The 23,535-nt window shown below is 51.9% G+C and overlaps 1 protein-coding gene and 1 long non-coding RNA gene across 7 annotated transcripts in view; one reads left to right on the forward strand and one right to left on the reverse strand.

Annotated features, from left to right (window-relative positions):
• The window catches only part of PLCG1 (phospholipase C gamma 1), a 39,236-nt gene extending 20,661 nt beyond the window's left edge, over positions 1–18,575 (reverse strand). For 2 of the 6 annotated variants that reach the window (XM_063633849.1, XM_063633848.1), the window contains exons 1-2: positions 18,476–18,554; positions 17,643–17,986 (exon numbers count right to left, since the gene is read on the reverse strand). In XM_063633849.1, the coding sequence (XP_063489919.1) occupies positions 17,643–17,859 (217 nt within the window). In that variant the 5' untranslated portion in view covers positions 17,860–17,986; positions 18,476–18,554. Of the gene's footprint in view, positions 1–17,642; positions 17,992–18,205; positions 18,335–18,475 lie in introns of those variants that run through there. The other 4 variants (XM_063633850.1, XM_063633851.1, XM_055265855.2 and 1 more) reach the window with 4 other exon arrangements.
• An 83-nt stretch (positions 18,576–18,658) lies between these two features.
• On the forward strand, positions 18,659–22,056 carry LOC129474528 (uncharacterized). The gene is made up of 3 exons (XR_008654561.2): positions 18,659–19,792; positions 20,208–20,365; positions 21,865–22,056. It is a non-coding gene; the product is annotated as an uncharacterized lncRNA (long non-coding RNA).
• Positions 22,057–23,535: the final 1,479 nt, after the last annotated feature.

Here is a 23,535-nt window from a genome sequence, read left to right on the forward strand (position 1 = left end):
CCTGGCACCTGGGGCCAGCTCTAAGCATTAAGGCAAAATGCCACAAGACTGAATTTGTAAAATAAAAGCTTATATGACGAGGCCAGGGAGACTGGGAAGGGCAATGTTCCTTTTCCATCTCTTCCCTCTTCTCCCCTCCCTTCTCAGCCCGGGGAAAGACTCCTGGCCTGAGACCACAGAGATTTAGAGACCAGCAGTTACTCAGAGTGGAGCTTCTGGGCCATGCAGTCCTGGACAGCATCCACCTTTTGGACATGACAGTAATGGCAGTTGCTTTCCCTTTAAAAGAGGAGCCTGTTTCCTCATCTGAGCCACCCTATGCCCAAGCACTCTGGGAGCTGTGAAGCTATACAACCCTCAGGGCCAGCTGAGAACCTGCCTCTGCAGGAGAGTAAGCCCCCACCCTGGGACAGCACCCAATCCACTGAGTGGGGAGAGAGGGTGCTGTCGAAGGAACAAGCTATATGGCGGGCAGCCAGTCTGGAACCTGGGAAAGGGAGAAGACAATAACCACAGAGGACCCATCTGTGTGCCTGGCTCTTCTGAAGGTAGGGCTGCTTCCTGCCTTTGACTCTTGCTCCCACCCCGACTCCCCCGAGACATCAGGCCAAGTCGCAGGTCTGCCACCAGCTCTCTTCCTGTCCATTAAAGTGGGATAACCACCCTGTCTGGCCACCACGAGGATGTGCATAAGGGCAGTATTCCTGTTGCCCTGGCAGAGTTCAAGGACAGCAGGAACCCTAGGGAAGATAAAGATAAGAGCAAAGGCAGGGCTCCTCAGAGCACAGCCAGTGAGAGCCAGCCAATCCTGCCCTAGGGGGCAGACACATGGCAGGCCCTAGAAGGGGGAGAGGGAGCCCAATCATCAAATCCAAGACCCTAAATTAGACCTAAGCTTCTTGTTGGAACCTGTGTCCTAGTATCCCCTGTGCTCAAAAAAGCCACTTTCAAATAGCCCAACAGACAGAGGTCTCCCAAATTTATAAGCCTGTTAACCACTCGTCAGGCAAAAAGGGTGTAGAGAGGTATTATGAGCAAAAGCACTGGCAAGGTGGGCAGGCCTGGACCCATCTCTCTGAGCCTCATTTTCTTCATCTGCAAAATAGAATCACCACTCCTGGCACCTCCTTCATTGGACTACAGTGAGATGCCAATGAGGTAAGAGATACAAAAGTGATTTAATCAGAAAGGGATAGGAGGACATACTGAAAACTAAACCCACCAAATGATGAAGATATGGCCAAGAAAACCATAACAAAAAGTACCCCAAATTTCTGAACATGAAACATGCTTTCACCGAAATATTTCTCTGGGTCTGGGTGTCTTGCTCTGTTGCCCAGGCTGGAGTGCAGTGGTGCAATCTCGGCTCACTGCAACCTCCGCCTCCGGGGTTCAAGTGATTCTCATACCTCAGTCTCCCAAGTAGCTGGGATTACAGATGCACACCACCATGCCCAGCTGATTTTTGTATTTTTAGTAGAGACGGGGTTTCACCATGTTGGCCAGCTGCTCTCAAACTCCTGACCTCCAGTGATTCGCCTGCCTCGGCCTCCCAAAGTGCTGGGATTAGAAGCATGAGCAACCATGCCCTGTCTGAAATATTTCTCTTCAGAGAGGGTTTTCCCTTTATAAAGTGCATATGCTCACTTTAGAAGGCTGAGGCAAGAGGACTGCTTGAGGCCAGGAGTTCAAGACCCGTCTGGGTAACAGAGGAAGACCCCACCTCTGCAAAAAATAAAAATTAAAAAAACTTAGCTAGACATGGTAGCACATGCCTGTAGTCCCAGCTACTTGGGAGGTGGTGGGAAAGATCACTTGAGCCCAAGGGTTTGAGGCTGCAGATGAGGAGGAAGCTCTATGAGCTATGATCACAGTACTGTACTCCAGCCTGGCCAACAAAGCGAGATCCTTTCTCTAAAAACACAAAACAAAAACACAAAACCCAAAGTGTGTAAGCTAATTAATGTAAATGGTCGCAAAAACTATCCATTTAAACGTGCATGGAGTAAAGAAATTTTGTAACTTAAAAAAACTGCAACTTATAGTAAATATGAAAGGGCTCTTTAAAATCTAAAGAGCTTGAAAGAGGTAAGCGAAGATTTCCTGGACAGGTTCCTTCTCTTCTGGGGGTTTTTACTACCCCTACCTGTGGCTGTGGACCCCAGAACCCCTCAAGGCCTGTTTGCCCCGCTCTGCAGAGGGCACTGGAGGAAGGCAGGGAAAGCCCAGCCCTCCTGAAAAGGGCCCAAGTCCAATTAACACAACACAGACACCAGCCCATGTCTCCCCATACTCCTTCCTGCCTCAGCCTTTGCACAAGCCACTCCTACCTCCTCACTTAAGCCCCCACCAGGCCCAGGCCAGGGGCACACTAGGTGCCCCCTCCTCTCTTGTGTGTCACCACTTGTCACACCTGCTGGTGCTTCCCTGGTGTCTTAGGCCACTGGCCTATGAGCTCCTCCAAGGAAGAAACCACATTTGACTCTTCTCTCCATTCCCTACCAGTCCAACACAAACCCAGGGCCTGGGGAGGCCTCAAAATGTTTAGAGTACTTAAGAGCAGGAGTAAACACATGGGAGTTAGATTCCAGAGCTAATTATCTAACAGGTAGCAAAGGCCACAGATGCTCAAAGATGGTACCAGAAAGATGGTATCAAGGATGGCTTCCTGGAAGAGGTGGCACAGTGGGCCACAGAGGCTGTGGGGCTACAACAAATACTGAAAATGCAGTGGTCAGTGAGGTAACAATGGGAACAGAAAAAGAAGAAGCAGGCATAGTTGGGGGGAATGTGACCCCTGGGGGCAAGTACAGTCTGGAAACACTGGGAGGTCCTTACATAAAGATTCCTATAGCCAATGGGAGCCATGGGAAGCTAACAGAGCTTTGGGAAAAACAGAACAGTAAAAGCAGCAGGATGCTGAGCACCCACGCCCTGCTGGGCCCTAAGCCAAGACCACGAGGAGATTCAGGAGAGTGGTCCCAGGGGTCAGGTGTGTAGATCTCCAAAATGACCTCTCACCAATCACCCTCTCCACATGTAGCCTGTGGGAAACAGATGAGCCCCTCCCAGTTCCCCAGCCTCGTACCAAAGAAAATACACAGCCAGGACCTAGGAGAGCATTAATGGAGCTAAGCCTTCTCCACCAGAGGATGCTGAAAGATGGACAAAGAAAAGTTCCAGCAGAAGTGAGTATCATCTGGGCCACTTCTGGCCCCCTACCTCAGTCACCCCATCCCCAGGTTCCCATACAACTCCCTGTGGGGTAGGGCAAGCACTGCACTGCAGATCCCCCTTCACAGGGAGCCAGAGGCACAGGGGCTCTGCACCCATCAGGACCATACGGCTTTGGCAAGGTTTTTGCAGCTCTGAAGGAAAAGGATGGAGGTAGCCAAAGAAGAGACAAAGATAAGACCTGGACATAGGTGGGAAGGAAGCCTGAAGCAGTAGTAGCCAGGCCACAGGATGGTCAGCGATTTCCAAGCTGGCTGTGTATGCCCAAAGCCTGTGGAAAGGGTGAGAGTTCTCCTCTCCCTCTCATTCCTCTCCTCCTGAGACTATAATATTCCTCCTGCTGCCTCTCAGTAGAAACATACTCACAAATCTGAGGTTTCCCTGAGCACATCTGGCTGCCACCAAAGGAAGGCCAAAGTGGAGGGGTGGGTAGCTATCCATTTCCATTTTACAAACAAGGATCTGGGTTCAGGGACTTCCAGGGTCACAGGGTTATGTGGCAAAGGGAAGGCGAGGGTGGGGCTTACTGTCCTTCCCATTACTGTGCAGCAGCTGCCTTCAAACCAGACCCGCGGGCAGCAAGTTGGACAAGCTTGGTCTAGATTCTAGACAAATCTCTTTGAAACAGTGAGGAAACAGAGGGTCCAAAGGGTCTTGTCATGGTCATATGGTGAGTCATGGCAGAACTGGGACACTCTGCAGTGTCCCCACAGCAGCTGCTATCCCTGACACTGGGTATACAGAGAAACACAGAGCAGCCATAGCCAGCCTTTGTACCATCCAGGCAGGCAGCCCTCTTCCCTAGGACTCTAAATTAATCTTACCTATTTCAGACGTAAGAACAGAATCCAAAGGAAGGAAGGGAAAGGAGGTCCCACCCAGAGAAATTAAAGCTGGAAGAGCACTCAGCAGTGATCTATTCGGCTTATGCAGTCATTCCATCATCTGATCAAACATTTATCGGGCATCTGTCTACTCCATGTCAGGCCCTGGGATGGGTCCTAGGGAAACAGAGATCAATAAGGCATTTGAGTTCCTGCCTTTGAGAAAACCCCTGCCTGATGGAGGAAACAGATGGGGAAGCAGATAACTATGAGGTCATGCAAAGAGTAGAACAACAGGGAGGTGTCTGTGGAGCTGAGTGTGTGTAGAGCAATGTCTTGGAGTGCTCTGTAAAAGCCAGGTCTGGAGGGCTGACAAGCACATACTGGGCAGAGGGGTTCATGGAAACCAAGACAGAGGTGCAGGAGTCCACTATGTTCCACAAACAGGGCATTCAGAGTATCACAGATGAGAAGGGAGGGAAGACGGCCTATATCAAGCCTTGACTGTCACAGTAGGGAAAGGTGACTTTCCCCAACTTTTCTGCACAAGCCCAGAAGATTCTCCAGGCAGCCATGGGTCAGCCTCTGTGTCAGGAGTCTAGTGTGCTTCAAACTCTGCCTCCTTTGCAGACTGATGCTGCCTAAGTTGTTTCTAGATGGCCTGTGTATGCCAGGCTCCTGGCTGCAGGAGAGAGACTGGGGACCCACCAGGGCCATGTCTCAGGGATGCCCAGGACCTCAAAAGTCCCTCAGAAAATGCTCCCCCACATAGTATACTCAGGCTACTTGGAGAACCAGAGCACTGGGTATAAGTCACTTTTAAAATTTTTCTTTATATTTTATAGAGATGGGGTCTCGCTATGTTGCCCAAGCTTGTCTCAAACTCCTGGCCTCAAGTGATCCTCTCACCTCGGCCTCCCAAAGTGCTGGGATTACAGGGGTGAGCCACCATGCCTGGCCCATAAGTCACTCTGTTGTCCAGGCTGGAGTGCAGTGGCACCACCAGGGCTCACTGTAGCCTCTACCTCCCCAGGTGCAGGTGATCCTTCCACCTTGGCCTCTCAGGTAGCTGGGACTACAGGCAAACCACGACACCAGGCTAATTATATTTTTTGCGGAGATGGTGTTTTGCCATGTTGCCCAGGCTGTTCTTGAACTCCTGGGCTCAAATGACTCGCCGGTCTTGGCCTCCCAAAGAGCTGGGATTACAGGCATGAATCACCGTGCCTGACCCATAAATCACTTATCTATGGTCCTCCTTCCTGATCCCTCAGAGCAATCAACACCATTGATCACGCCTTCTCTCCTTGAAGCTCTGCCCTTCATTTCTCCTGCACAACCCTGCCTGGTTTTCATGCTTCTTTGTGTGCTACAGGCCCATCTGCATTTAGCAATGGCCTTGATCAAGGCTCAGGTCAAGGTCCTCTCTTCCGGTGCTCTGCCTTCTTCCTCATCAGTGTCAGCCATGCCCACACCCTTAATTACCTCCCATGTACAGATAATTCACGAACAGGTCTCTAGCCTAATCCTCTCCTCTTAAGCTTCAGATCCTTCAATTCAGCTGCCTACTTGCTATCCCCACTCTTCATCTCAAAACATCTCAAAGACAACTCCTCAAAACCAAACACTGTGCTCCCTCTCTCACTAGAACCCAGGCCTCTTGCCATACCCCCTGGGTCAGCTAAGAGCATCACCATTCAAACAGGTACCCAAACTCCAAACTTCAGAATGATCCTTCGCATCTCCTTTTCTCTCACCAGCCCCCAATCCAGCCCTCTGACAAGTCCTACTGGCTTTATTATTCAAAATTAACCATACGTTCTGAGCACCTACATGAGAGACATTAAACTAGATACTTGGAATACAAGTACCTCAAGGAGCTTGAATGTGGAAGGAAAAATTAGATATGAGTATTATGCTAGATAGCTTACATTAGAGTCTACAGACAAATACTATGAGAAGCTGAGAAGTAGAGGATGAAATAGTTACTACCTCTGCTGGGTGGGAAGAGACGATGAGCAACAGCAGCATCTGGCATCCTAACACTCATTTCTTGCATATTTACTTTGCATAGACATTGTATAAAGCTCTTGATAAGATTGCCTTACAAGGATAAAAACTGCCTTATATTTTATCCTTGCAAATACCACTATGAAGTAAATATTAGGGTCCCCAATTCCCGAGTGAGGAAACTGAGCACAAAGAGGTTAATTAACTTACCTAAGGTGGCAGTTGGTGAGTGGCAAAGCCAACAATACTTCAAAGCCAAGATTTCCTGTACCCTAGATGTGTGCTCTGTAACGCCTCAGAATCTTTGGTGAAAGTGGCCAAGCAGGGCCAGCACAGACAGAAGGGGAGGATGGAGAGGACTCCAGGTTGCGTGGTGCACTCCTGCTTCACAGTATTTATTACAGTGGTAGCCATACATGTATTTTAAGGCTGTCTGATTGTTTTCTCCACTAGAGGGTAAACTCCTTGAGAGACTGCACCATGTCTGTCATCTTCAATGCTCCATGCCTACCAGGAACTTAATAAGGTTTTGGGGACCTTATGCAAGAAAAATACATTGAAAGCATCACTGCTATAAAACCTGTTCCTGCTCACTAGATAAATGAGGCCCTCCTGACCACAGCCCAGCATATCTCCAAGTCTCTCTCTGCTGCCCTGTCTCTGCAGAGCCCTCTCACAAGGGAGAGGAAATGGAATGGGTAGGGAGAAGAAATAAAAATCTGCGGTCTCCCTCCTACAAGCAAACAACAGGGGCCTAGGACTCATAGTGGTGGGGGAAGCGTCAGAGCAATAGGGGCTGAGGTAGGGAGACAAGTGGGAGAGGGAGAATAAAGGCCTTGCCCTCTGCCACTCCCTGAACCCCATGACATCTCACCACCCCAACCTTGGCTCCTGCCTCTTTGGTTTCTGTGTTACTGCCACCTCTTGGACGGTAAATGTGGGTTTAGTCCTTAAGCCTCCAACAGAGTAAATCTGTGGGGTTGGAGACATTCTAAATAATGGCCAGAAGTCATCAGGTCAGAGGCCTGCTTGCTGAGACATCCTGCTTCAGCAGAACCCACTAGGCTCTCCTGTTTTAGAGCTACTTGACCCAGCCGCCACAGCATCTGGCTGCACTCCCTTTGGGCCATGCCAGCCCAAGCCAAGCCACTCTCCTGTCCCCATTTTGCTTCCTGGGAAACAGGGCCCCAGGGAGTGATCTAGTCTCCGACCTCACTCCAAGGTGCCAGGGATCTCATTCACTCACTGCCTGCCCAGAAAGCCCAGCTTAAATTTTTTTTTTTTTTTTTTTAAGAGATGTAGTCTTGCTCTGTCGCCCAGGCTGGAGTGCAGTAGCGTGATCTTGGCTCACTGCAACCTCTGCCTCCCGGGTTCAAGCAATTATCCTGCCTCAGCTTCCCGAGTAGCTGGGTTACAGGCGCCCGACACCACGCCTGGCTAATTTTTGTATTTTTAGTAGAGATGGGATTTCACCATCTTAGCCAGGCTGGTCTTGGAACTCCTGACCTCGTGATCCACCTGCCTCGGCCTCCCAAAGTGCTGAGATTACAGGCGTGAGCCACCGTGCCCGGCCCAGCTTAAATTCTTTGAACTCACCTCCCCTACTGAGAGAGATGGCTACCTTGGATTTCTTTCTCCGAAGTTGAAGTTGAATACCCTATCGTTTTACCTGCTTAGGAGAGCTGCTTGCCCAACCTTTACTAGCACACATGATTGTATGGAGCTTCATGCTTCCAGTGTAGACCAGTTCTCAGGCCAGAACCAGGCCATCCTCTTGGGATCAGTCTGGCAACAGACATTCTGTTCTCACTGGAGGGAATGCTCTGTGTTTCACTGCTGGCCTCAAAAGGCCCTCAGCAAAATCCTTAACAAAGTGACATATGTTACCTTTTCTAACCTCCTTGGTGGATATGCTAAGAACTCCTAAGAAAAGGCCACAGTCCCAGTTAGGATGGACAAGCTAACACAGGCACATTATACTCAATTACTGTTGAAGGTGGAGGAAGTGACTAGGGCAGGAAGAGGGGAGCTGCCTCCAAACAGCTGGTGGACTATCAGGCAGAATAGGGTGACCATAAAGTGGGTCTTCAGCGCCTCAGAGAAGGACCCAACACTGCCCAACCTCCCAACTGAGGGAATGGAGTTGTATTCCTTAGCTCACCTCCTGCCCCCAAGTAAGCTGAGAAACCTGTGGGACCTATGGCCAACTGGAGCTCTCCTTCACTCCTTCCTAGGGTGAGTCACCCTGTGAACTCAGGCCCACACTCTCTGGGCCTTAGGCTGAAGTCAAGGTGGGGTTGGAATTCTCCCACCACACATCCACACCTACAAAGCCAGAACCCAGTGTGGTCAATACCCGACTCCTACCACGGGCAAGGCCAAGCCAAGGACACTATGACCCAAGCCCATGCCCTCAACAATCATTTCCCTCAGAACATTTTAACTCAACCATATCCCCAGGTGTCCAAGAAAACAGGAAGCCAACCCCAAAGTGAACTCCCCACCTGTGCTGAGGAAGAACTAAACACACACAAACAAGTAGCCAAACTCGCCATGGCCCAACTCCTCACCAGTTTGGCCAGCTGTTCACTGTCAGGGCCCAGAACATCAGTGAGACCACCCACTCTCCTCCGTACTCAAGCCTTGCTGCCTTGCGCCCAGGCCCCTCACAGCCTTTGTACAGATGCTTTACCCAACACCTGTGTGCCAGCTGGCAGGTGGAGGGACCCCAGGGGGTAGGATGGGCTGCTACAGGGAGAAAGGCGATTCCATCTTGGCCCTCAGGCTCAGCCTACAGCACTTTAGGCACAGCTGTCTCCTGCCAGCCCTGGGCATTAGTGGTTTTCTGCATGGTCCAGATCACAAGCTTCTCAGGATCAAGGACTGGGTCACCTCCTTTTCTTGCTTCCTAACTCCAGCCTCCTCTGTGCCAGGCCTGGGCTCAGTAAAAAGGGATGCCAGTCTTCTGCAGGAGAACGCCCTGCCCCGTTTACTCTGCATCCTGAGTCTTGCTGAAGCCAGGGCCACCGGCCAACACCAGGAAGGGCCAGGGCCGGAAGGAAGCAGCAGAGCCTATACACAAAGCCTACATGTGGACTATAAAAAGGAGCTCCTCCCTGCCTCCCCCAGGATGGGCCTGGTTCCTAGGAGGTAAAGAGTGGGGAGAAAGCTAGGACTTAAGCCTGGGCACACAGCCACTGCAGCCTCTCAAAAGCTAGCCAAGAACCACCTCAAAAGGAACTAGTCTTGCAAGGAGGGGTGCGAGAATATTAAGGGCTTAGCCAGGAATGCAAGTAGAGACTCTCCAAGTCCCATCTCTTGGGACCATAGCCTCTCTTAAGGCAACCAACTCCACTGTCCCCATTGCTTCTTCTCCGAAACTACAGAATATTCGGGGACCAACCCCTTCTCACACTTCTTTCTCTACTCTCTAGGGGCTGAAAACACCCCCTAGAAGTCTCTAGGCACCCATATTCACCACTTTCTCTGGAGACTCCAGCACACCCAGCAAAGCTCTGGGAAGCAACTGTGATGAGTGGCAGAAGTAGCGAGAATCTCAAACTCTGGGCAGCAGCAGGATACTGTGGCCACAACAGAGTAGGCTCAGCGGGCAGCTCAAGTAGGGCCATGGGTCAGTGGGGAAGCGGGGGAGGTGTCACCTCACTTGGCAGAGGTGACAGTTAGGCAAGGGCCACACAAATATACTTATTTCAAAGATGTCAGCCAAGACAGTCTCTTGACCCACACAGGCAGCACTCTACTCTACCACAACAGCAAAGCCACACTCACCACATGCATCCTAAGTCATAGAAATTAATTCCTTCTAAACCTCCATACTCCAAATCTCTCTCCAGCCTAGTTTGCCCAGGGTGTTCAGGCTCTGTACTAGAGGCCTCACCCAGAACCACTGAGGCCACTCTCCAGGGACGGTGGTGTAGGTTAGCACACATAGCAAACAGGGGAAATTAACCTTCCTTGTTGCCAGCCACTGATATGTGGGCATCATTTGTTATCACAGCACACCCTCACCTACCCTGACAGAGCAGCCTCTTGCTGTATTTCCTTCATAGAACTCACCAAATCCTATAAGTATTTTATCTGTCTGGCTATTTATCTCCTTTCTGGCTGTATCTACCCTAACCTTATGTCCACTACTGGTCTCCACAGTGCTTGGCACAGTTAGCAAATGCCAGAGTCTAAAGCCAGGGAAGCACAAGTCGTGTCTTGCTTATTCAATGAGCCACTGAGGCCCAAGAAAGCTAGTTTTTTTTTTTTTTTTTTTTTAAGGAGAGTAGCTATGGTGAGATGGAACACAAACCAGGCTAGAGATCTACTGCTACCAAGAACAAGTCAGGGGCTGGAGTAATCACATCCAGCTCAGTGTGCCCAACATACAGTAGCAAGAACCACAATAAATGTATGACAAATTAAAGAGCACATGAATGAATGCATGCTCTTGAGTTGTCATAGAGAATCCTGGAAAAGCCCTTCTCAGGACATTTGGGGCACAGAGCCCCAGATTCCCATGTTCTGTAGAAGCTTAGGCGGAAGTGTCACCATGAACCAGAAAGTCAAGAGGTTGAGGCTCTTCTGTGCCCCGCCCCCAATCAGCGGCTACATTCACCCCCATGTAAGAGTGTGGGAAAGGTCTGGGTGGGCCAAGCATCTCGACACGGGTGTTATGGCAAGGATGAGTGCAGGATGGGTTTTGAAATTGAGGCAATGAGTCCAGCTTGTCCACAGATGGAAGTCTAGGCTGGTCAAACACATGTGGCCAGAGGGAAGAAAAACAAAACAAAAAAAATAACCCTCTGTTCCTAATGAACAGTCCATCCTATTGTCATTTTCCCCAGAATGGGAGAATAAACTGAATACTATAGCAGGAATCAGAAATCCTAGGATCTGCCATGAACTTGCTATGTGACCTTACCCTTAGGGCCTTGGTTTTCTCCTCTGTAAGAGAGGGATAGTAACTCCTGCCCTCCATGGATTCATGGAGCTGCTGTGAAGTTCAAACAATACAACAGGTGAGAAAATGTTCCACGAACTCCCAATATGATATTCCAATTCCAGAGTTTTTTGATGCCCCAGTCCTCTGTGTACAGACTCAGGGAAGGAACACAGAAAGCAAGTAGGAAACAGACTCCTAGCCCAGGTTGTTGGAGCAGCCACTTGTGGCCGAGCTTAGTGGTGGAAAAGATTGGAGCTCTGTAGTTAACGAAGGTGAGAGTAAAGGAAATGAACACTGGTAAGTGGCCACTAAGTGACAAATGTGCTGGGTAGTTTTCACATAAAATCTCTTACTCTCATATACAATCTCCCTTATTATTAATATACAGCTCTGTGAGGAGAAATTACTTTTACAGCTAAAGACCAATTTCAGACAGGGAAAAGTAATCTGCCCAAGGTCACAGTAAGAGCTGAGACCTGAACCCAAATCTGACCAGCTCTAGCCACAAATCTCCAGGCACTTCAGCTCAATTACCAGCAAGGTGGGACTATCTGGTCAATGGCGGCCTGAAGCCACTCCTCACCCGTGGCTCCACCTTGAGTCTTGCCACCTGTAAACACGCTGCTCTCAGAGATTCCCTCCAAGGAAGCACTGTTCCCATGCTCCTCTAAACAAAGCACTTGGCCGGGCGCGGTGGCTCACGCTTGTAATCCCAGCACTTTGGGAGGCCGAGGCGGGTGGATCACGAGGTCAGGAGATCAAGACCACGGTGAAACCCCATCTCTACTAAAAATACAAAAAATTAGCCAGGCGTGGTGGCGGGCGCCTGTAGTCCCAGCTACTCGGAGAGGCTGAGGCAGGAGAATGGTGTGAACCCGGGAGGCGGAGCTTGCAGTGAGCCGAGATCGCGCCACTGCACTCCAGCCTGGGTGAGAGAGAGAGACTCCGTCTCAAAAACAAAAAACAAAAAACAAAGCACTCTACAAGGGGCACCAGAACATTCCCATCCTCCTGTCCCACACCCATCTCTCCTAGGACTCTCCTCAAAGTCTGCAGTGACTTCTCTAGTTCTAACAAAGCAAGTGGAAAGGGGGAAAAATCAGTCTCCTAATATCACGCCTTTGCAATCTCAGGCCTCACTCCCTCCCTCCAACTTATCGTCTGTGGTCTCCTTGAAGCCACATCCCACAGGAAAAGGCAGAGTGAGAAGAGATGCTGTGAGTTAACGAAGACTGACACAGAACAGTGACAGCAGAGGCAGGCCCTACCACATGGAGGCTGTGGCATTAGAGCACTTCCTCGAAGACACGGTCTCTCCAGATAGCGTCCTGGACTAGGCACTTAGGAATAGGACAATATCATACCTTCACTCTACAGAAGGGGTTACCACCCAGAGCAGCTGCTTCCAGCCAACTGCCCTGTCTCCCTGCAAAACCAGCAGTGGGAAAGAGCCCTGACTTTACAGGGACTGCTGAGAGCTGCAAGAGAGGATGGGCGGGCCTCCTTGCCTCTGAATCAAAGGGCTTGGTGGCCAGGCACCAGCCCCTTAGGACAACAGGTGCATTCGAACTCTTCCCCACCAGGTCCTCCTGGAAACTTAATCCTCATCTCTGTCCTGTCAGGGCTCCTACGTAGTAAGCACTTACACTGTGCCACACTCCGTGCTAAGCACTTTGTACAGGTTCTCATCAAATCCTCACAAAAACCTTATAAAATAAATGCCATTTGATACTATCCTTTTTACAGATAAGCAGCCCAGAGAGGTAGTTATATGCTTTAAGGTCACAGAGCAAGTAAGTTGCACAACGGGATTTTAATTCAAGCAGAGTCTACGGCCCAAATGCTTAACTACTAAGCTCTGTCTCACCCCTCAAGACCCAGCCCTTCTCCCATCTACCACCATGGCATCCCCACCCTGCCTCAGCAAGAAGGTCTTGTCTGAGCCCTCATCAGCTCTCTCCTGCAAACTGTGCAAACTGTAGGAGCTCACTGGCCTCCCTCCCCAACACCTGCCTGACAAACCACTGCCACTGTGGTCTCCCAGGCAGAGGCAAGTCAGTCCCACAACAGCCTCCACTGACTCCCATCACCTCCAGGACTGAGTGTAATCTGCTGGACACGGCACGCCAGGGCTATAGCTGTCTCCAACCAGTCCCAGCCTCCTCTCTACCACACCGTATCTGTTCCCTACCCCTGCACAGAGTGATTCCCCGTTCCTCAGCCTCGGCACAGGCAGGTGCCTCAGTAATTCAAGGCCTACCTCAAAGGTCACCTCTCCTTTAATGCCTTCCTGGCAGAGCTCCTCACAGTTCTTGGCAGAAGCCTTTATATTATGGTTTGTAACACACAGGGTTATAATCATATGCCTCTACATCTGTCTTTTCCAAGAGTTCATCAATAGCACAAACCATGTCTCAATAAACTTTTGAATCCTTGGTGCCTGGCACTGGGCAAATGGGGAGGTGTAATAATACTTATTGCAAATATTAATAAATGTGCTTCATTCTAAGAAGCTACCCAGAGCAAAGCTGGTAGCCAAGATCTCTAAACTCCAACTGAATCCTGTGCATCTGTGTACACATACACAGAAGAGTCTGGAGAGAAGCTGGAGGTGTTGTGGGTCCCAGAACTGGGTGTGCTCAGCTCCTCCAGTTGTCTGTGAAGCAGGCCCTTTTCCTAGGTTCACAGGAAACAGAGGATCCCAGCTGGACGGTGGGGGGGCGCCTGGAAACCCACACATCGGGGCAAGCCTGGGGTGCTGAGGAAACACTAAAAGGCCTGACTTCCCTTGGAAAAAACTACATTCAGACAGGAAACACACAGGCAGGGATGGCTAGCTCTGGAGATCCGGACATGTGCTCCTGCCCCTCTCCCACTGGGAGTAATAGCCAGTACAAAGAAAACCCTTGATGACACCGGCCTGGGCCTTGCCCTCTCCCGTGCTGTGGGCCTAGCCCTTGGAGCAGGCCTCCTGGTGTGGTCTGCCCCCCAGCCACAGGGGTCAAGCCCCAGCCAGCTGGTTCCACTACTACCTCCCTTCTGAGCCCGCCTGCCTCATCAAGGCAGTTAGCTGTTTTCTTCCGCCACCCTCACCCACTTCATCAAAGGTACTGCTCACAATTGTCATTGCCTGCTTTTGTTTCCCTAAAAGCAAGCACCCATACTCATTCACCTCACAGGGCCTGGCATCTAGAAAAGTATCTAGTGAAGAATCAGCCAAAGACAGAAGCCTGGGGCCCCAGAAGTCCCCACGGACATGCTCAGTCAGTATTCACAGAGTACCTCCACAGTGTCTACACCAATGTTTACTGGGCCCACAAAGACCCTCAAATGGACAACCTCATTAAACACGAGTCTGAACCATCTCAACTCAGAAGACACCAGAAGAAAAAGTGTGAAGCCAGAGCCTAGAGAGGCTGAGGCTGTCTTGGGATACAAAAGCCAAAGTGGTCTTTGCCCTGTAATGCATGGTCTGAGCACAAAGGTGTCTCACGGAGGAGCCACGTGGAACACAGGGAACACGGGCTTGGGGTTGCTAGTTAGCCACTGACTAGTGAGGTGGCCCCAGGTGAGGCCTTGGAACACACTGACACTTACAACACCTTGGGCACAAACGATTCTCCATTTCCATTTCCTCATCTGTAAAATGGGACGAAAGGTCTCGATAGCACTCAGCTGGAACCCTACATAACTGCATTTTATTCATTTATGTCAGTATCTGCAACATAAAAGGCCAAACACCAACCTGGTTCCTGTCATACCACCAGGACAACCAAACTTGGCAACACCTAAGCACTTCCCCACTCCGCTTTTGAGCCAAATGACCACCCTAGAAATCAGCAGATGTCAGCTCTATTTCACAAGTGCTGACAAGAGAGGGCACAGAGTCAGGGCAGAAGTAGGTCTTACATATGAGTGCTCCTTAAACCACACTGTCTCTCCCTCAGGTCTACCAACACCCTGAAGGTAGCACAGTGTCTCTCTCTTAGGCCAGGCTTCAGGCACTGCTGGTACCCTGGTAGGGTCAGCAGGAAAGGCTAGATACCTGAGGTGCTTGGGCAAGAGTCCAGGTGGCAGAAAACCCGGCTGGCAGTCCAACCTCCTCAGAGGCCGCAGGGATCAGAACCCACCAACGAGAGACCACGAATGGGGAGAAGCAGGGCAGGGCTTCAGTGGAAGCCTCCATTAGTAAAGCCTGAACACATGAGCATCGACCAGACTTTTCATCCAGGCTCCTTTCAATCTGAGCCCCCAAAATCCAAGAGCCAGGGTCCACCTACATCCTCTGCCTACTCTCCAGGCCTGTTAAATCCCAGCTAACTGATGAGATCACTGAATGTGTACACCTCTGGCTGACCCACCTGCTCACCCCTGGGTAGGGGGTTATCAGGTCTTCTGTATGCCTGCCTCCATCCCCCAAAGACCTGAGGAATGATAAATCATCCCCTCTCTGCACCCCTCTTTTCTCTTCAGGCCCCAACTTACAAACAAGAAAGGTCACACCCAGGGGTCAAATGTGCACAACTGCAAACACTTTCTCTACAGAAACACGGTTCTACATGGTGGGTGGGCAAAACAAACACTGTTCTACATGGGTTGGGGCAAAACAAAACCGTTTCCTGCCTTTTTCTGAGTAGCAATCTAAGTGAAATGTGAGTTTGGTCACCGTCCTCCTCCCTTCCTGCACCTTCATCCTCACCTACAGCCACACCTCACCCCCTCACCATTCCCAGTTCAGGGTCTTGAAGGGCAGCCACGGTCTATTGTTAATGTTATTGCTAATAACAGCTCACATTTATTAAACATTTATGTGTCAGACAATGCTAGATGTTTTACATGAATTGTCTCATTTGATCCTGCAGCAACCATATATACTGGATATATTATTACCCCCATTTTACACATGAGGAAATCAAGGCTCAGAGAAGGTAAGTAACTGGCCGGGAAACATACAACGAATATATGGGCTTCAAATCCAGACTTGCCATCAACCACTGTGCTACATTTATTGCCTGCTAATATGCGTGGTTTAAAATGCAGTCTGTTACCCAGGAGATCTCTGAGAACTTCCAGCCAGTGCCACCAACTCAACACAGCATAGGCAGCAAGGAAGGGGACCGTGCCTGGAGCCTGATGCCTGAGTGATGTTCCCAGGGTTATCTCAGCTCTTTGCAGTGTCGATCCTTCCTTTACTTTGGAATCCACAGGCTCTCAAGTCACTAAAATGTTCTCCCAATGGCTGACAGGGTCAGTGGGGGCACCAAGGAAGGCAGCTGCCATTTCTAAGTTGAGCAGCTGCGTTAGATCTGTGTCAGATCTGGAGTTTGTAGCTGAGGATGGTTGGCTGCCTCACCACAAGACCTTCCTTCCTCCCAATCTCCTCAACTATCTACACACATGCACACCATACCCAAGAAGATGTGTGGGCCCTCCCCTTGGGGTGTCACTTCCTGATCCCCCTCCTTCACACAGATCTGGTTCTGAGCCTGGGTCTCTCTAACCCCAGTCTCCGGGGGTCCCTGCAAGAAGCAACCCAGTCTAGAGTTGCAGACACACCATCTCTTCACACTGAGAGGCGGGGGAATGGAGGACAGAGCAGAGTGCCCATCCGACCACAGCACAGGCACGCGCTAAGTGGAACAACTCTCAAAGATGTGGGGTTTTTCAAAATCCCCCAACTCCCTCCTCCCACTAGAGACCAGCGCAAAAGCAGCCCAGCTCAGGCCTGGAAAGGCGAAAAGTCAGGAAACCAAGAGAAGCCGCTCCCGCTCCCGCTCCCTGAAGCCACCCGACAGAGGACAAAGGGCTAGACTCACAAACTAGCTGCACTCCTGAGAAGAGTACCTGACTCCAAGGCGCTGGGGCAGGCCTTTATGGGGCCCATCTCCTGGGAACGTGCTTCCCAGGGCAAGGGGAGTCCCTGCCCTGGCACTGAGTGTCTGTCCACCCACATAGGCCTCCAAAACCCAGCTTTGGGACAAAAGTAGCAGGAAAAAAAAAAAAAATCCAGCACTGGCTTCTCTCAGGCTTTTCCAAACCAAACAAGACCACCTTCCTCCCTCTCCCCCAGAGGGAGATGAGTAGGCCCGGCTCTGCTCCAAGACCAGCCCTACCCAACATCTGCCTAAGTTCTACTTAGGGAACCCAAAGGTTCCTTTGCAAATAAGAGCCCAGCCTGGGGGCCCGGAGAGTTTCACAGACTGCTCTTTCTGGAGAAAGAGTGGGCGGGGACCGTCTGGTCAGGCCCCAGGTTCCCGTGCAGGGTGGGGGCCACTGCCTTAGCTTCCCTCGCCGATGCCGCCACCACTCCCAGGGTCTGGGGGACCCGATGCCTGCACCGCAGGTCTCCAGCCTGCGAGGATTTTTAGGCCTCAGGGCAAAGCGCCTGAAACACTCCCCCCAGCTGGGGGAGGGGGGGTGTCCTGTCAGGTGACCGAGGACCCGGATGCCCCCCGCCCCCAGTGACCACCCGAGACGAAACGGGGGCGGGGCCCGGAGGGGGTTGGGAAGGGCCTGAAAGTTTGCCCAAGTCGCTGGGGCAGCCGGCCGGGGCGCAAGCAGTCGGGCTGGACTCCCACGACCCCCGCGCGCGGCGGGCCCAGGCAGGAAGGGGGCGCACTTACTGGCCCCCTCGATCTTGTCGGCGCCCCGGCTCCACGTGATCTGGCGCGTCTCCAGCTTGACCTGGAAGGTCTTCCGCTCGGGTCGCTGCGACTTCTTGGAGTAGAACAAAGTCATGACGGTGCCCACCTCGAGGCTGCGGCAGAGGTGCAGCACCTCGGCGTCCGAGGGCGCGCCGGGCCCGCAGCCGTTGGCGCAAGGGGACGCGGCGCCCGCCATGGCTCCGACGCTGGGGGCGGCGGCGGCACAGGCCGGGACGGCCCGGGAGCAGGCGCAACGGCGGCGGCTGAGGTTGGGGCTGGGGCTGAGGCTGAGGCGGCCGACGAGCGGGACCCGGCGGCGGCTCCTGCAGGCGGACACGGGGCGGGGCCTGAGCGCGACGGGGCGGGGCTGCCCTGAGGCCCCGCCCCGCTCGCGCGCTTGGAACAAAGGCGCCCGCCCACCCGTGGGGAGGACCCCCGCCCGCCGGCCCGCCGCGCCTGCGCCCCGCGACCCCCAGACAGGCCGCAGGCGGGGACGGAGGCGCGATGGCGGCGGGAGCGCGCGCCGTTCCCAGTCGACCCACCCAGCCCTCAGTCCCGCAGAGCCTTCTCACGCGGCCCTGGACACAGCCCGGCGGCCACGAGCGGCCCTGTCACGCACGGCAGCCCCGCCCACAGGCCGCAGGCCCCGCGGCCGGCGCGTCAGTCAGGCGTACTCGCACGGGCGGCCGCCAGCCCGCGGTCCCGCACAGACGCAGCCCCCGCGTCCGTCCCGAACACCGCCCATGCAGCGACCGGGACGGGACGTGAGGGGGTGGCGCGTCCTCCGGGAATGCCCGGCCAAACCCAGTTACCTGGGCGGGCTTCCCGGAGAAGGGAGCCAGGCCGGGCCGCCTCACACCGGCGGCGGCGGGTCCTCTGCGCGCCCTCTCCCGGGAGGGGCGGGGGCGGGGCTGCCTGCGGATTGGTCGCGGGCACTGATGGACAGCCGACATGTCCCGCCCCCTCCCCCGGCGGCGCGGGCCTGGCCCGCAGGCCGCTCTGGCGACGGCCGGACCCACGTCTGTCTGTTCCGCCCCTGCTGCCAGGGTGGCCTTCAGTGGTCCTCTCTTTCGGAGAGTTCCCCCCAAGCGTGAGCACCCCTTGCAGGGGCGTTAGGTCCGCGGCCGCGCTGTCCAGCGGTCTGACCTGCAGCTCCCAGGGCCTTTGTGTCTGTCCCTCGCATGGGCCTCTGCACGCTCCGTCCCCACGCGGCAGGACCCGAGTCCGATTCGGGGCGCTGGCTCAGACCCTACCCCGCAGCGCCCCTCCTGCAAATGCTCTTCTGAACTTTGGTTTTCCCCGCCTTGCTTTCCTCCTCCTCCTGTGGCCGCTGCCTCTCGATCTCAGAAGCTTCTCTTCCTCTGCACTCAGTGCTAGGCCAGATCCCAAGGCGACCTGACCTTTCTTTCTCCTGGCTTTGCTCACAACACAGGCACCAGTGATTCCAAACCTGCATCTCCCCTACGTTCCAGGCCCCAGCATCCCACTGCATGTTCCACATCCCCCCCCTTAGACAGCTCACCTTCCCTCCCCAAACGATTCCTTCCACAGTCTTCACTTTCTCAGAACGCGGCGCTAAACTCCTCTAAGTTGGAAGGCCAAAAACCTTGCAGCTAACTTTGATTCCTCCTTCTGCCTCACCTCCAATCCATCAAGACCTGTTCAGTTAGCCCACAAGCTGAAGGCCCCATCTCGTGTCACCCAGACTACTCATCTTGTTTGGTTTTGCCTGGATCTATCATGCTTTAAATCTTTAAAATGAAATTAAATCATGATCCCCTACATCCAGCCTAAAACCCTCCATGAATTCCCATTGCACCTAAAATCCATACTCCCTGCTTGGCCTAGCAGGTTCTATATGACCTGCCCATCTCACCAGTTTCATCTCTCACAAGTGATCCTTCACTCTCCATTCTCCAGCCACAAGGCCTTTTTCTGGTTATGGAATATAATTCATACTCTTCGTCTTTCTGAAGCCATTCTTGAAACTCACCCCTGCAATCTATCTACCCTTGTCAGCACCGCCAAAATTGAGGACACCCACGGTCGCGGTGGAGCCTGTCTGACCTGTTGAGCCAGGCAGTGGGTCGGCTGCCAGACACAGCAGGACAACTTACTGCATTTCAGAGGTGAGAAGCCCAACAGAGCTTCCAGCTGATGCCAGAGAAAGAGCCAGGCTTCCTGGGATTTGTGAGATAGTAGGACTAGACTAGAGTTTGTAAGTATGTAAGAGTGTGTGCTCAGGCAACCCACTCAGCTGGATAGTGACCTGGGGCTGCTGCTTCTGACTTTGTCTTGCTGTAGTGGAAACTTGTGTGTTAACGTTGATTGACTCAAGTGCATCTCCTAAGAAGCTCAGAATTCAGCATGACATTGGGACACTGTCCTAGCCAGCTTCTGTGGCGTAAGGAGTGGTGGGGTAGCTGAGATGGACTGCCACCTAGTGGCAGGCCTTTACGTGGGCGGGAGGGAGCTAGCGTAGACCCTGTGCTGAAGGCGTGCACCTGTGGTCACACCTGATCCTCATAATTATCCTCTAATCAGGAATGATGGTCCACAATTTACTGATGAGGAAACAGAGATTCAGAGAAGTTCTACAGTTTGCCCCAAAGCCACATAACTAACATAACTAGGTGGGAATTAGAACCCAAGTCGGCCTGACTCCATGAGTTTTCTGCCTCACAGGAGATCCACTGGCTTAGGTAAGTCCTGGTGGTCAGTAGTCAGTGGGCATGGAGGCTATCTGGTTAATCAGCATGGGTGAGGGGAGGCATGCTCACCGCTGGCCTTGGGCACAGGGAAAACAGCAGAACGTGAGTGCTCAGAGTGTGGCTTGAACTGGCTGAGGCTTGAAGTTCTGTGGACCCTGCTCTTCTCTGTGTTGGGCATTGACAACATGAGGAGCACAAGAGAGACCCAGCGCCAGCTCTCCGGGAGTTCAGACATTAAATAAACACTCTGTTACATAAAGACAATTATGATGAGGGCTAGAAGGAAAAACATTGGGTCGAGATCACTTCAGACCTCAACAGAGGTCTAAAGGAAGTGAGTCGATGGCGAGGTGAATTATTAAAGGTGGGTTGGAGAAAAGTACATTCCAAGTAGAGGTAACAGCATGTACAAAGGCCCTGAGGCCAGGAAGAGGTTGTTGAATTTAGGGTTACAAAGCTAGAGTTTCCTGACTGAGGAGGGGATAGAGAGTGATGAGGCCAGGAAGGCAGACAGGGGCTGAATGGGGCCCCTCTCTGGCTGTCTGATCCTGTTTTTTACAGGAGGCACCCTCCTAAGTGCTGCAGCCCTCATTGAGCTTCCTGTGCTGACTCGGGCAGCCTGTGGGCTCTGATGCACTTTTTACATCTGTTTCTCCATTTTTTGGGGAGCTTCCTAACATGCAGGGTAAGGCTTCCTTGCTTTTACTTTTGCCTCTGGGTCTGGACCTCCAGGGGCTCAAGAAGTCCCTGCCAACAAGAGCTTGAGTTTTCAGCCCGTTGCCAGGCCTGTAATCAGGGAACAGTGCCCATTTCCTCCTGGGACTTCTGGGCCAGCATCCCAGGCCTCAGGTGCCTCCTTCCACCAAAGGAAGTGCAGGAAAAACAGGGCACGCAGAGGGTGTGGTCTGTGTGGGCTTCCCCCAGCTCAGCATATATATGGGTGCGTGGGTGTGAATGGCAATACGTGCAGCTGCGCTGTCTGGGAGGAGCAGCCCAGCACCCACACAAGGCACACGCCTGTGACGTCACCCATGCTAGCCCTGCTCAGGCCTATTTCTGTGAACATACATGCTTCAGCATGCCCTGGCCTACACTGTACCTGTGCCTGTGCCCAGAGTCTGGGGAGAGTCCCAGCCCAACTGCCCCTCGGGACCTGTGGGTTTGGCCTCACAGCTGTTCATTAAATGGCCGCTTAGAACAGTGGTTGACATATAGTAAACACTGTGGAACTGCTTTATCCACATTGTCTCATTTCTTCCTCATTACAGCCCTATAAGTGCTCTTATTATCCCCATTTTCCAGATGAAAAAACTGAGGCACAGAGCTAAAAGGCAGGATTTAAACCCAGGTAGTCTGGCCCCAGAGTCAATGCTGTTTTGCTTCCCATGTGTGTATGAACACTTTATTGTATATCCTTTCTCCTTTGTAGAATATCCCTACCTGATATGTTTTCTCTCTTTTTTTTTTTTTTTTTTTTTTTTTTGAGACAGAGTTTCTCTCTCATCAACCAGGCTGGCGTGCAATGGCACAATCTTGGCTCACTGCAATCTCCGCCTCCCGAGTTCAAGCAGTTCTCCTGCCTCAGTCTCCTGAGTCTCTTTTGATTCAGTGCTATCACAGGTTGGGTTCTTTGGATGCAGACTCTGACAGGTTAGTGTACAGCATGTTTGTTGGGGAGTGGCCCTGGGATCAACACTCTGGGAGGTACTGGAAAGAAACGGAAGTGGGCACAGGGAAAACTAAACTGAGACGCAGGCCTGATGACAGTCTCAGCCAACCCCCAGGATCTCTGTTGTCTGGCACTAGCCTGGAAAGGAGTTGTAATGTCCTGGGAAGAGCCTAGCCTGGGCCAGATGGCACTCTGCAGCCAAGATGATCTTTGAGGGGCTGACAGCTAAAGATTTTCTGCTGACAGCTCTCCCAATGGTTGGGTCAACAAGTCCTTCCTTGAAGGGGATCTGGGTGGCACGTTGCTATGTCTACCACAAATGTATTCTTTTTCAGCCCTTTAAAAAATGTTTTGAGTACTTAAAAATAGAGAACAAAATATAGAAATAGGAGATGAGATTATAAGGAGGAGGACGATAATATGGTTTATGGGTTAATGTAGCTGATGTGATTGAGAATTAAACATGGCTGAGCTTCCTGATAGCCAAAACAATAACACTTTCTATTCTGTTCACTGGTTCTTTGGAGTAAAAAAAATTTCTGGGGTTAAATTATAAAAGAAGTTTCTCACCTGGATACTTATTTAATTGAAATAGTGGAGAATGTTCTCAACTGGTTAATAGCAAATGCTGATGCTGTTTTCATTTGTTCCTTGTAATGGCCTTGAGTGAATATCAAAGGCATAATACACAAGTATAGCTCAGTGAAGCCCTTTTCACATTAGAAGGGAGCAGATTTATAGTCTTGCAGTGTCTAATTTGATCCATGTGTAAAACATTGTCCTTTTTCTTTAAACTATTCTTTTTTTTTTTTTTGAGACGGAGTTTTTTTTTTTTTTTTTTTTTTTACTCTTGTTGTCCAGGCTGGAGTGCAGTGGCGCGATCTCAGTTCACTGCAACCTCCGCCTCCTGGGTTCAAGCAAGTCTCCTGCCTCAGCCTCCTGAGTAGCTGGGATTACAGGTGCATGCCACCATGCCCAGCTAATTTTTTTGTTTTTAGTAGAGACGGGGTTTCATCATGTTGGCCAGGTTGGTCTCGAACTCCTGACCTCAGGTGATCCACCCACTGCAGCCTCCCAAAGCGCAGGGATTACAGGCATGAGCCACTGCACCCAGCCTAAACCATTCTTTAATTTTTACTCAGTTTCTCGTGTTAGACATCTGAACAGCCCCTCCTCTGGGTTTGTGAGCCAGCCTGCACCTCAGCACACAGCCAGCACTACTTCCTAAGAACTAACCTCAGTGTACCTTGAACTCCACCCACAACCTGCTGTTTAGGCTCCTGACCCCTGACCCCCAAATCTATCTGTGGCTCCAACTTAGTCATCAGGCCTCACACTTCTTAGGTCATGTCTACCTGCTTTCCTCCTCACCTGGGATGTATTATCTGTCCCTCAAGAGCCTCGTGTTTTCTCTCAAGGCAAAATCACACCTGGCTTGGCTGCTCCCAGGGACTGCTCTCTCCATTGACCTTGGTGTGTCTCTGCTGATTGG

Source organism: Symphalangus syndactylus, chromosome 24 (genome assembly GCF_028878055.3).
Source record: "Symphalangus syndactylus isolate Jambi chromosome 24, NHGRI_mSymSyn1-v2.1_pri, whole genome shotgun sequence".
Taxonomy (NCBI): domain Eukaryota; kingdom Metazoa; phylum Chordata; class Mammalia; order Primates; family Hylobatidae; genus Symphalangus; species Symphalangus syndactylus.